This window comes from Sapajus apella, unplaced genomic scaffold (genome assembly GCF_009761245.1).
Source record: "Sapajus apella isolate SASKATOON/1434 unplaced genomic scaffold, GSC_monkey_1.0 scaffold22, whole genome shotgun sequence".
Lineage (NCBI taxonomy): Eukaryota > Metazoa > Chordata > Mammalia > Primates > Cebidae > Sapajus > Sapajus apella.
Window position 1 is genome coordinate 9,308,786 of NW_022436962.1, and position 13,288 is coordinate 9,322,073.

The window sequence follows — 13,288 nt, forward strand, 5'->3', positions numbered from 1 at the left end:
CATCATTTTTCTTGGATCAATGACTTTCTACCTCCTTCAGAGCCTTACTTTACCCATCTACCCGAATCTCTTATAATCCAGACAGCCCTGACTACATATAGACTATGTATTTGTGTTTCTACCCAAGATGGAAAAAGTGTAACTATTAGACACATTGCATTTTACATCAGCAAAGGAGGAGGTCTCACACATTCTAATAAAAGGGTTTGTGTGTGTGTATTCAATTTACTAGCTAAAACATTACCAGTAATAATATATATGTGTACTCTTCCTTGATCAACCTGTTCCTTAAAGTTAGATTTTTAAACAAATCCCTTCTGGGTGCCAGCTTAGAGCTAAATCAAGGCAAACAGTTATTTCCAACTTTTTGTTATCATATTTTAAAGTAATTATTTGCTTTATTAGGATAGAAAGTCTGGCTGTACCCTCTCACTCCCTGACCCCAGAATTAACACAGCATTTATTTCACAATATTTGTGCAGGGCTTTACTATTGAACCAGGGGGCACACCTATGAATAATACTGATTTCTCCTGGTGGGGACCCAGCCAAAGCGTGTCAAAATGAGTACCTATCTATTCTATTCAGATAATGGAGGAAAAGAGAAGCATGCCATCAAAATAAAGGAACACAAAGTACCACATTACCTTGAAAACAAATCTAAATATTTGTTGTATGTGAACACATATCAGTGCTGCTTGTGCAAGAAACAAGGTTTTTGAGCTGTAAGGCAATTTCAAAAGACAACACCTGTTTCAAAATAGGGCAAAGAGTTCACAGCTGCATTTTGAAATTTCAGTCTACACTTTTATTTTGGGATGTTATCCACACAGTCTTAGGAGTTGTAAAGAGGGAACGCAAGAGGACTGATATGCATGAATTAAGAGATTCTATTTCCTATTTAAATTCAGAAAAGAACGCCGCTACATACACTAGGGTGTTAACTGGGTACGCTGATGACAGAACTTCGATAACCTAAGTAAGTGGCAAGGTGTTGATACAGTGGACCCTGAGCCTAGCAGACGGTACGTATCTAAAAATGAAATGGGGAGAGCAAGCATTCCAGCATCTATGGAAGACAAACACTGCCCTCTACTGGCAGATCGTTAACTGCTATATAGTCAATAATGACGAACGTTTTCAACAGTCACTGCCGGGACATAATCAGAAAATAGAAGTTATTAAATAATTTGAGGCTTAGTATCTAGGGGTCATCAGGATTTTCAAGCAAACTGAAGTAATCAGTGAGAAATCTTCGTATCTAATTGGTTTCCGATTTTTCCCATTACATTTTTGATGTAAATCATTGGACTGGTTCAAGTATTACTGTTACTGGGAGATGTGAGGGAACAGCAAAACGCTCAGAAGCTGAATACCAGGAAGAAGCCTCAAGGGACCCATTTATACCAGATAAAGGAAATTGGCTTTAGAAGTAACAATTGTGATAACTTAAAGCACACAGAACTGATTCAAACCCTTGTACTACATACTAGCTACGTCAGGTGCCACATCAAACCTCATCCTACCTGAGCCAGGTTAGTTTTCACAATATTGGAAGAACACTTGCTAATCTCACAGTTGGAAAAATTAAATGAGGTAATGCGTGTTCCACAACTACAGTGTAATACTGTATGCCAGTGTTCATGAATAGGCGTCCAGGTAGCTCCAAGTGGTTTTTGTTTTTTATTTTTCTTTAAACTGAGTCTTGAACTGTCACCCGGTCTGGAGTGCAGCAGCACGATCTCGGCTCACTGTGACCTCTGCCTCCCAGGTTCAACCGATTCTCCTGCCTCTCAGCCTCCTAAATAACTGGGATTACAGGTGCCCGCCACTATGCCCAGCTAATTTTTTGTATTTTTAGTAGAGACAGGGTTTCACTATGTTGGCCAGGATGGTCTCACACTCCTCATGATCCGGCCACCCCGGCCTCCTAAAGTGCTGGGATTACAGGCGTGAGCCCCTGCACCCGGCCCCAAGTGTGTTTTACCACTCTTCATCTGTTTATCCACTTCTTGGTTTTTGAAATCCTTTAAATCAGACAGCATTTCTTCAGCACTGTCCTGAAATACAAAATTTTGTGTGTCATCCATAAAATACCTAAGGATTATGAGGAAAAGTAGATGGTTAATGTTTATCCAAAGTCAACTTTAACCTGAGACAACTCATTATATTAAGAAATACAAGTATGTGGGCAGGGTGCTTGCACCTGTAATCTCAGCTACTCATAATCTGAGCTATCGGGGAAGCTGAGGCAGGAGGATCCCTTAAGCCCAGGAATTTGAGACCAGCCTAGACAACATAGTAAGATCCTCATCTCTAAAAACAGAAAAAAATGGCTGAGAGGGGTGGCTCATGCCTATAATCCCAGCACTTTGGGAGGCTGAGGTGGCAGATCACCTGAGATTGGGAATTCAAGACCAGCATGGCCAACATAGTGAAACCCTGTCTCTACTAAAAATGCAAAAATTAGGCTGCGTGCAGTAGCTCATGCCTGTAATCCCAGTCTTTTGGGAGGCCGAGGCGAGTGGATCACGAGGTCGAGAGATTGAGACCATCCTGACCAACAAGGTGAAAACCCTTTTCTATTAAAAATACAAAAATTAGCTGGGCGTGGTGATGCGCGCCTGTAGTCCCAGCTACTTCGGAGGCTGAAGGGGAATTGCTTGAACCCAGGTGGAGGTTGCAGTGAGCCGAGACCGTCCACTGCACTCCAACCTGGCAAAAGAGCAAGACTCCATCTCAGAAAAAAAAATAAATTAGGCGTAGTGGCACACATCTGTAATCCCAGCTACTTGGGAAGCTGAGGCAGGAGAATCACTTGAACGTGGGAGGTGGAAGTTGCAGTGAGCTGAGATCACACTACTGCACTCCAGCCTAGGTGACAGAGCAAGACTCTATCTCAAAAAAATATTCAAAATGAAAAAAAAAAATTAAGCCCAGTTCTAAAGAGGGAACTTGTACCATGTTCTCCACCTAAGAAGCAATCTTTAATTCAAAATTCGATGTAGTTATTATGGGTATTTGAAATGGAATGCAAGTGTGTTTTGTGGGTATAAACATTATCTTTTTATTATATATGATTGTTGAACTTTGAGCTCCACAACACTTCACAACCTTGGATGTAAACATGAGAAAAAACACTAATTAAGAATCCTTACGTACCCAGTCCAGTGCTCCCTTAATTAATCAGAAACTGTTAAGTCCACTGCCTCTTGATTCCATCCTCTGAGGTAGTGACTTTTGAACCAAGACATGCTTATCTTTTACCAACAACAGGGATGGTCTTTCCAAATAACATATTAGGGAAATAAGTTCCCCCTGAAGTCAGGCTGGACTGGGAGCTGATGAACAAAGCTGTATAAGTTAGTGTGTTTGCTTTGAAGTATTACAAGAAGTACACAGAGCACACATCTGGGTTATAAAAGCCCTTTTATAAAGCCATTTTTAAACAAAACAAAAAAAAGTTTACAAAAGAAAAAAAGATACAGAAAAAGAATAACTTGCTTCATATGTCCCAAAAAGAGAAAAAAATAAAGGGGACAATGCCAACATGCTCAACAATAAAGGGTTCTTTTTCTTATTTTTCTTTAATACAAAATACAAGCAAAGGATACACATACTTAAAACCGAGCTCAGGAGCAGACACGCAGTCCTGGAAACCCTTCAATAAAAGCAAAGCAGGAGTTTGTTTTTTCTTTGTCTATGCAGATACATACAGAGACTGGGATATGTAAAAATTAAGTATCACAAAAGACCATCACACGATTCTACCAATGCATGTTGCATCTATAATTCACGAACATGGTCAACAAAATCATGTCCACTTCAACCCCATTTCATTTAAATTAAAGAAAAAAAAACCTTTTAAATAAAGTGGTTACATTCAAACTTTAACTTCCTTAGTACCATGCTGCAGATTTCAGCACTGTTAAGGTATTGCAAGAATGCCCAGTCCTCTGCTGTCTGTTCATGCATCTAGCAACATTGCAGTATGAAGAAAGAGATGCCCTGGTCTCAGCCCATGGACTAGTTTAATACAGTGAGGCAGGTTCCTGTCTTTTACCCTTCCTGCTCAGAACATAAAGATTAAGGACTAAAATCAAGGAAGACTGGGAGTTTTAGAGTTGACAAAATGAAGTCTAAAAGGTAAATCAAGGCAAACAATTACTGAGAACTTGGCTGTTGCTTAACCTGGCAAGTCTAAAAGTCTTTCTTTAACCTTGTAGGAATTAGATGCATAAGGTTTGCTGCAACATGTTCATGGTAAACAAACTAAGTAGAGCTCTTATTTACAGATTTTGTAACAAATACTTCTGGAGGAAAAAGAGAAAAGAATTCACTAAGTTCCAGAAGACAAAGCTTTAATTGCCAGACGTATACACACACACTCACACATACACACCCACACAATACTTCAGGGGTTTTTATACATGTTATTTTAGGGCATAAGCTGACTACTATACCCCCACACCCCATCAAAAAAGGAACAAACAAAAAAAATCCCAATTTTACCCTCCCCCAATAATCTAGAAAACCCTCCCTTCACCCCGATGTACAAAGTGTATGCACAATGGTGGCATTCTACCAGCCACACAAAGCATGCTCAAACAGATGTCACCAGTTCAGTCACTCCATTGGCATGGCAACAGGCAGGTTTACGGGATTTTTCCCAATAGTGGTTATTACACAGTCAGCACCACTGTGAATTTTGTGAATTTGAAAAAAAATTGTAATTTACGGATTCAGAATTCAAAAAGAATCACGTTATATCGAATTCATCCCAAAGGGAAGATGGGCTGCGACTGCAACTTGGCTATAGCTTGATGTCCTAATATTCAAACAATAGACCAACTCTCCATTTTCAAGTAAGTTCAGCTTCATCCACAGAGAAATAGACAAATTTCCAACCTCAAGAGCAACCACCATGTTACATTTTCCCTATCCTGTGGCAGGAAATGCGTTACTTCTGTTCCATTTGAGTATCTCAGCCTAAATGCCATGAAGACTACAGCCCAGGTTTCTTCCTTTTCAAATTCCTAAGGTGAAAGTCTTTTTTTCAGTGCAGCTACCAACGATGCAGGCAAAGAACTGTTCAAACCAGCACTCATTCTTCAAAGCTGCAATGATGGCCACCATGATCTTTTATAAAGCTTTCCCCGTTGCTCCTGATATTTATTTTTTGCTCTTGCCTAATACTCAAAGCATCTCGTAAACTGAAGTTCAAAGAAAAGCACAACTCCCTTCCCCAACCAGTACTCGAAAATCCACTTATTTGAATGTTCACAGATTAAAAAACCATAAAAAAAAAAGTCAAGTTCAGTCTAGCTGACCATATTCACAAGTTAAAAACTTTACTGGATTATAACCTCAAATTTTACTCTTTTGTTATCCATAAGGAAATGCTATTTGAGCCAGTACCAAGAATAAGTATTAAACTGAGGATTGAACTGGGGCAAACAAGTCACTGTGAAGTCAGTATGTAAGCTCCTTCAAGGGAAATCAACTACTATTCCTCAAAATTAAAAGATGTCCACACTCATTATTACCACCTCCCTAAAGGAGGAAACACCCATTAATTTTCCCTTATGGAATCAATGTGGAGTGGAGATATGAAATGGGGAGATGTTTTAGAAAGCAGGACAAATCTACCTACCATTACTGAAATTAAAATGTATCCTCTGGGCCCACTCCATTGATTCCAGTCTGAGGTGAGGAGGACTAAAAGCAGCAGCAGGTTACAGACAGATTGAGTAAGATGAAAGTATGCTACGTATGTCTAGCTGGGGAAGGGGGGGAATCTGGAAAAAAATCCTTAAGAACTAGAGTGTAGTGTCAGTCAGCAGAGCTGCCGAAATCTACGTCGTAGAGGTAAACCTAGCAGAGCTAATACAAACAAGCACCTTCAAAGTTCACATCCCACTTCCTGAGCACTGCAAAATGCGACAGTGAATGCTATTGCCATTTCACCATAGGCACACTAGAAAAAAAGGGGAAGGTTAGTCAAGGATGGTGCCAATGGCCAGTCAGTATCGGCTTACAGCTTGTAATACATCCTGACATCACTATCAAGCCTGACTATTGAGCACCTGTATCTAGTTGAGTCACCACCACTGTCCTCCTATTTGCATGCATGATTTGAGGGGAAGACTAGAGTGTTTTAAATCATCAGTAAAAAGTGGAGAAAACAAGGCTGAGCGCGGTGGCTCACACCTGTAATCCCAGCACTTTGGGAGGCCGAGGCGGGCGGATCACAACGTCAGGGGTTCGAGACCAGCCTGACCAACATGGTGAAACCCCGTCTCTTAAAAAAAAAAAAAAAAGACAAAAGTGGAGAAAAGTTATTGAACCTGTCTCACTTGGGGACACAGATCCTTCTGTCCAGTCTATTAGAAATATAGAATACATTTTTCAGTCTAATGAATTAATTTTAAAAGGGACTCTAAACAAGAAGCCCAATCAAATGCACACAAGTAACCTAAAAGACATGATTACCTCTAAAATATGTGCATATATCACAGATATGTTAGTGCAGATTTATATATTAAAGAGACTGTTACACAAACAATTGAGGCTGAAGTTTTAAACATGCCCTCCCCCTCATTCTTCACGAAACATAGCCTGAGGAAAGCCCAAATGTTACTAGGAATGTAAGACTTAAAATTACAAATTCCTAAAAAATAGAAGCGCATGGTGGAAACACTGATAGGTCTTTTACCACATGGATACCTGAACAAACCCATTTAGGCAAATAATCTAACATCCTCACTACAAAGTTCACAACTGAATTTAACCATCACAAAAGAGAATGATCCAATTGCTATTTATGTTCAAGTCCTGTATTATTGGCCATGTACCGAAAACTCGTTATTCATTATTTAACACACAGTGCAATAGTGAAATGACTCTGCCACTGGGTGTTTTTAATTAAAATCAGACAAAGCATGTTTCTAGTAAACCCCAAAGTAGGATATTGAAGAAGCAAATCTAGATTAAAAGGCAGGAAAAAAAGGCAGAAGTTAAACTTCACTAATTTTTCAATTTATTAGCATACCCGGACCCTTTAAACCTTGCTCCCATAAGCGCCTGGTATCAGATGTGAAGGATCAAACCTATGGATCTATCTCCTGACTGCTTTTATGAGGCATTTGTAAAAAGTCTGTTGTCAACTGCACACAAGCCTCCTAAAATGCCTGGTTTCTCTAGTCCCTCCTGCTTTAAGCAGCATGAACAGTAAAGCAGGGGTTGGACCAACTAAAAAGACAAGAGCCAACTGAATCGTATGGGAGCAGTACTTAACACATTCCTAGTCAAGGACAGGATGGGAAGTAAGTGAAGAATAGGGCCAGAAAAACAGCGTCCTATAGCAGAGGTGGTCGGCACTGGGGGCAGGGTGTGCAGTGGTGCTCTACAAAGCAGCAGGATCACAGGGATGCATTCATATCACGTTTCTATGAAGATAGGAAGATCGGGATATGAGAAAGAAAATGTTCTATCCCCAAATGAAAGCAGAGCATGGTTCATGGGACCTGAAAGCACATTTATAGCATAAAAGAATGTTAATTCTATTTCATAAAGGAAAAAATCTCAACTCTTTGTGACTGAGTTTCGCAATAACTGGAATTTTATTTGCTTAAAACCTAAACATTGTCAGTTTGAGAAGAAAGCCACTGTGACGTGTAGACTGATCTTGTCAATCAAATTCTAGGGTTTTTTTTTTTTTTTTTTGGATCCTTGGTAAAATCTTATCCAAAAAATAGGATACATACATATTTAGAGAAGGAAATATGAAATCAAGAGTGATTTCAGTTTTGGCAGCCCTGCTTTTTTTTAAAACTCCCTTAAGACTGTAGCAGGATAAAAGGATCACTGGCTCCGAGTCTTTTTGAGATAATAAGTGATGAAATAAAAAAGAAAGCCCATACCCTCAAACAAGGTCAGATAATGCTATTGCCCACCCTCCCCACAAGGTAAAAAATGAGTACTTTTAGTAACAGTTCAGAATTCATATTTATCTCTTATCTGCCTCATTAGTGGAAGTTTAAAGTACATGATTTTTTAGACATTGATATTTGTGTCTACAGACAAGTAAACTTGTATTAGATGACAATTGATTTTTCAAAAGTCCAGGTAGCGAAAGGAGCAATCATTTTGAACTAAAATCTTGCTGTGTTTTTGATTACTATTCAACTTACTATCGTTTATCAAAAAGCAAATTTTCCATAGTGTTCATCTCAAATCTTATTGCTTTACAACTGTGGTACACCTTTCATTAAAAATAAAAAGATGAAGCAGTCAATCCAGTGATTAATTTGACATGGCTTTCATTGGGAAAGGGGAGGGTTGGCAAAGAGACCAATAGACAAAAAGGTGAATTAAACACTTAAACATACAATGGTTTGCTTTAAAAAAAAAAAAAAGAGAGAGAAATGTTACTTTCAACAAATGGAAAAAAGCACTGAAAGCCCATGAGTCAAGCCATAGCCAAAACCATGTTCTATCTTAAGTAGGTTCTTTTTTTCCTCCCTCTTTTTTCTTTTTTTTTTCTTTTTTTTTTTTAATAAAATCTCTCCCCAGACCATCATCACTTTTAATCTTCCCCAGACGGGGCTTCATCTTCAGACCCTTCATCCCCAGATTTCTCGGGTGGGGGGCTTGTAGATGTTTTCTTTTCTGGCGGGCTTTCCGGTTCCTCATCTTCTTCTTTGGGAGAAGGAGTCTTTTCCTTTGATGCCTTTGAAGCTGTGGGGCGACCCACTTTCCCTTTGCCTTTCACTGGACTTGGCGTCACTGAAAGTAGAAAAATAATGTGGGGAAGGGAAGAAAAAAATGTCTTTAATAAAAATCAGCTACAAAATAAAAGAATCTGTAAGAATAAAATCTATAAAGACAATATGCAACTTACCAAAAACCAAGGTGGGCACAAGGGTATGCATATATCCCTAGGTAAATTTATCTCAATTTCTAAATTTTTAAAATGTATCTCAATTTCTAGACAAGTTACTACAATATGCTGCAGTATTTCCCGTCAGTCTTTACCAACACTCTAATATGACATTAGCAGTCATAACCTGTGATGAAGAAACGCCAGGCTACAGAATACGCACAACATCCTTCATTGTTTGTGAAGCTGTTGTTTATGATAAAAGTTGTTTATAAAAAGCTGGTAAAAAAGTGCGAAGGATAACAATTAATCTGATTAGAAACTGAAGCCATCAAATATATCTGATAGTCCATCATTCCTAACAGTAAGAAGTGATAAACAAAAGTTTAACAATGACTTGTTGTACCTAACGGAATAAAACCACCTACACAAAAAGCAAATCAATTTCTGATTTAGTTAACAAACTAGCTCCAACTAGGAGAATATCTGGCAGAAACAATTAGGGCTCAGAAAAAAATTAACTCATGTCATCAAGCGTGGTTTTATTCTGACAGCACAGAGGATGGGGTAGAGATCAGAACATGGAACTTAAACGTATTACTCTAGATTTCTGCATTTTCACAATTAAGTCTTTTCTGGCTGCTGAGACTGTGATACCAGTGAGGGAAAAAGAGCAGTAACAGCTATGATGATTCAGTGTTTCTACCACTATGCCTGAAACAAACAGATCATTCTGAAATCTTGCTAAAGTATGGCAATAATGGAAGAACATGCCTAGGTCCACCAGACTCTTAAACAGGCTAGTGTCTTTATTAATAAGAGATGCTTCCAGCTCCAGAATACAAGACCCTTTCAGATTTCTTGTATTCCTGCTAAACATTAGGCCAATGCCAAATCCTAATGAAGAATTTCTGTATCGAGAGTAATGGTTCTCAAAATTTTTAAAGCAGTACATTTAATTTCACTTCTGCAGAACTTACCTGTAGCCTTTAGCCTGGGTTTAGGCATTTTCTTTTCTTTTCTCTCAGGTTTGGACTTCTTAACCATTTTTTTGTTTTTCTTTTTTGAACTGCCATAGTCACTATCATCATCATCTTCCATCAGGAAATCTTCATCGCTGCCGGAATCTTCTGAGAAGAAAGAGGAATTTCAACAGCTAACTTAATGTATGCATCCTTCCAAGTGAACAAAAGAAGACAGTACTAAGAATGACTACAGGATGGGATTTGAGAGTCAAACACCCTTGGATTCTATTTGGAGCTGTACTACCAATTTGACTGGAGTCATCACTGGCTTCACTTGTCAAATGGATTTTGCATGCCATAAGAGAGCTACATGAGTGATGTGTTTGAAAAGTAGGTTGAAAACAGGAAGAGTAGGAGTTAACCTGAATAAAAACTGAAACCATCAAATAACTTTTGGTAGTTCCATCACTTCCATGTAGTACTGGTTGAGACTAGGGAAACAAAACTGAACTGACAGGGCCTTTTTGGTCCAATTCTGAATAAGTGAAACAAGAAAACCCAACATGAAACAAAAATACATACAATTAACAAATCTGAATAACCTGTGAAACATCTAAATTTTGTGATTAACATTTTCTTCTGTGAAAAGAGGTCTACAACCTCCTCCACCAGGCCAAAATACAAATCTCAATCACAACGCCTAATGTGATTATTACTTAAGCAAATGTTCATTCAATGTCTGAACACAAACATCATTAAATAGAGTGCAAAGATTACAAATGGTGGGCAATCGTGAGAATCTCTGAACCTTTTAAAATATTAACAGGCACCAACAGAGTCATCTCTTTTAACAGGGAGTATCTACCCAATCTAAGGGACTGGCTGTAACATTTAGTATCGTAGAAAATGCCAAAGTAACCAAGATCAGAAACTACGATCACGACCAAACAACCAAACTACACAAACCAACTTCACGTACTCTCCTGGAACGGTGCCTCATCTTCCTCTTCTTGTTCTTCCTCACTGCCCACATCTTCCATGAGCATCTCCCTCTGTTTGGAAGCTGCTTTAGATGCTGCCTGCCGTTGCTGGCGCACATTTTTATGATCTTCTTTTTCATCTTCACTATCCTCTGCAATATTAGAATTATCATGATACAATGACTAAAGATTTTTATATTTGGCTAAATGGTGCAAAAGATTAATAATTGACTGAAAATGTAAATAACTGGGCCAGGTGCAGTGGCTCACGCTGTATTCCCAGCACTTTGGGAGGCCAAGGCAAGGCAGATCACAAGGTCAGGAGATCGAGTTCATTCTGGCTAACATGGTGAAACCCTGTCTCTACTAAAAATGCAAAAAATTAGCTGGGTGTGGTGGCGTGCGCCTGTAGTCCGAGCTACTTGGGAGGCTGAGGCAGGAGAATGGCTTGAACTGGGGAGGCAGAGGTTGTAGTGAGCTGAGATCGTGCTACTGCACTCCAGCTTGGCCGACAAAGACTCTGTCTTGGAAAAAAAAAGCCAATGGAGTGGCCAATATAGGATACAATATGCAGTTTGTTTCATTGTAAAAGGGCAAATTCTATCCTTCAACATTTCTACAAAATGATGGAATCAACCTAAATGCCCATTAATGATAGACTGAATAAAGAAATTGTGGTACATATATACCATGGAATACTATGTAGCCATAAAAAAGGAAAGGAGATTATGTCCTTTGCAGGGACATGGATGGAGCTGGAAGTCATTATCCTCAGCAAACTAGCACAGGCACAAAAGGCCAAACACTGCACGTTCTCACTTATAAGTGGGAGCTGAACAATGAAAACACTTGGACACAGGAAGGGGAACAACACATATTGGGGCCTGTGGTGAGGGAGGGGGCAGGTGGGGAGATGGAGAGGGACAACATTAGGAAAAATAGCTAATGCATGCTGGGCTTAACACCTAGATGATGGGTTGATGGGTGCAGCAAATTGCAATGGCACACATTTACCTATTTAACAAACCTGTATATCCTGCACATGTGCCCTGGAACTTAAAAAAAAATTCTACGAAATGTACAAAAGGGGACCTAAATTCACAAAGAATGAACCTGAACAAGACTATGTACCCACTATTACATATAAAGTAACATAGGCATGTAATTTTAAGCAGTAGCCAAGCTGAATTAAAGTGTGAACACATGCTTCCTATACTTTAGTTACATCACTACTTTGCTCTAAACTTCTCAATTACATTCAAATCTATGTTCACTGTTTTTGAAAGCTAAAGTTAGAAAAATGTCTTAACACGGTATGAGAGGGAAAGAATGTCTCTCAATCTTTAATCTAAGACATAAAACACGTAAACCCTAAAATAATGTCAAACTGTTACCCTTTACAATGAATGACTTGTGACCATTTCAATTTAGAGGGGATTGAGGAAAATCTTTAAAAATACATATTTAGGGCCAGGTGTGGTGGTTCATGCCTGTAATCGCAGTATTTTGGGAGGACAAGGTGGGCAGATCACCTGAGGTCGGGAGTTCGAGACCAGCCTGACCAACATGGAGAAACCTCATCTTTACTAAAAATACAAAAATTAGCCAGGCATGGTGGCACATGCCTGTAATCTCAGCTACTTGGAAGGCTGAGGCAGGAGAATCGCTTGAACCTGGGAGGTGGTGGTTGCAGTGAGCCGAGATCACAGCCCTGCACTCCAGCCTGGGCAACAAGAGCAAAACTCTGTCTCAAAAAAAAAAAATACATATTTAGATCAATTAGTGAAAGATGTTTGGACAAGCCTGTAAAAAATTTACTTTCACGTATTCTTAGAGTCTATTAATTTAAAAAAATTCTTTTAAGACAGAATTTCACACTGTTGCCCAGATTGGAGTGCAGTAGTACAATCTTGACTCACAGCAGCCTCTGCCTCCCAGGTCCAAGCTATTCACTTGCCCCAGGCTTCTGAGTAGCTAGGACTACAGGCATGTGCTGCCATGCCTGGCTAATTTCTTGTTGTTGTTTTTCGGTTGGTTTTTTTGAGATTGAATTTTGCTTTTGTTGCTCAGGCTGGAATACAATGGCAGGATCTCAGCACCCTGCAACCTCTGCCTCCCAGGTTCAAGCGATTCTCCTGCCTCAGCCTCTTGAGTAGCTGGGATAACAGGCAACCACCACCATACCCGGCTAATTTTTTGTATCTTCAGTAGAGAAAGGGTTTTGCCATGCTGGCCAGTCTGGTCTCAAACTCCTGCCTTGGCCTCCCAAAGTGCTGGGATTACAGGCATAAGCCAGTGCACCCAGCCTAATTTTTGTATTTTTGATAGAGATAGGGTTTTGCCATGTTGGCCAGGATAGTCTTGAACCCTTGACCTCAAGTAATCCACCTGCCTTGGCCTCCCAAAGTGCTGAGATTACAGGTGTGAGCCACTGTGACCAGTCTAAAAAAACAGATTTTTTTT

General features: G+C 39.4%; 1 protein-coding gene across 2 annotated transcripts in view; it reads right to left on the reverse strand.

The window, feature by feature from the left end:
- Positions 1-3,411: 3,411 nt before the first annotated feature.
- NUCKS1 (nuclear casein kinase and cyclin dependent kinase substrate 1) overlaps positions 3,412-13,288 on the reverse strand; it is a 40,652-nt gene continuing 30,775 nt past the window's right edge. The window contains exons 5-7 of one of the 2 annotated variants that reach the window (XM_032288979.1): positions 10,825-10,977; positions 9,861-10,010; positions 3,412-8,786 (exon numbers count right to left, since the gene is read on the reverse strand). In XM_032288979.1, coding sequence (XP_032144870.1) covers positions 8,587-8,786; positions 9,861-10,010; positions 10,825-10,977 — 503 coding nt within the window. In that variant the 3' untranslated portion in view covers positions 3,412-8,586. The remainder of the gene's footprint in view (positions 8,787-9,860; positions 10,011-10,824; positions 10,978-13,288) is intronic. The other variant, XM_032288980.1, reaches the window with a different exon arrangement.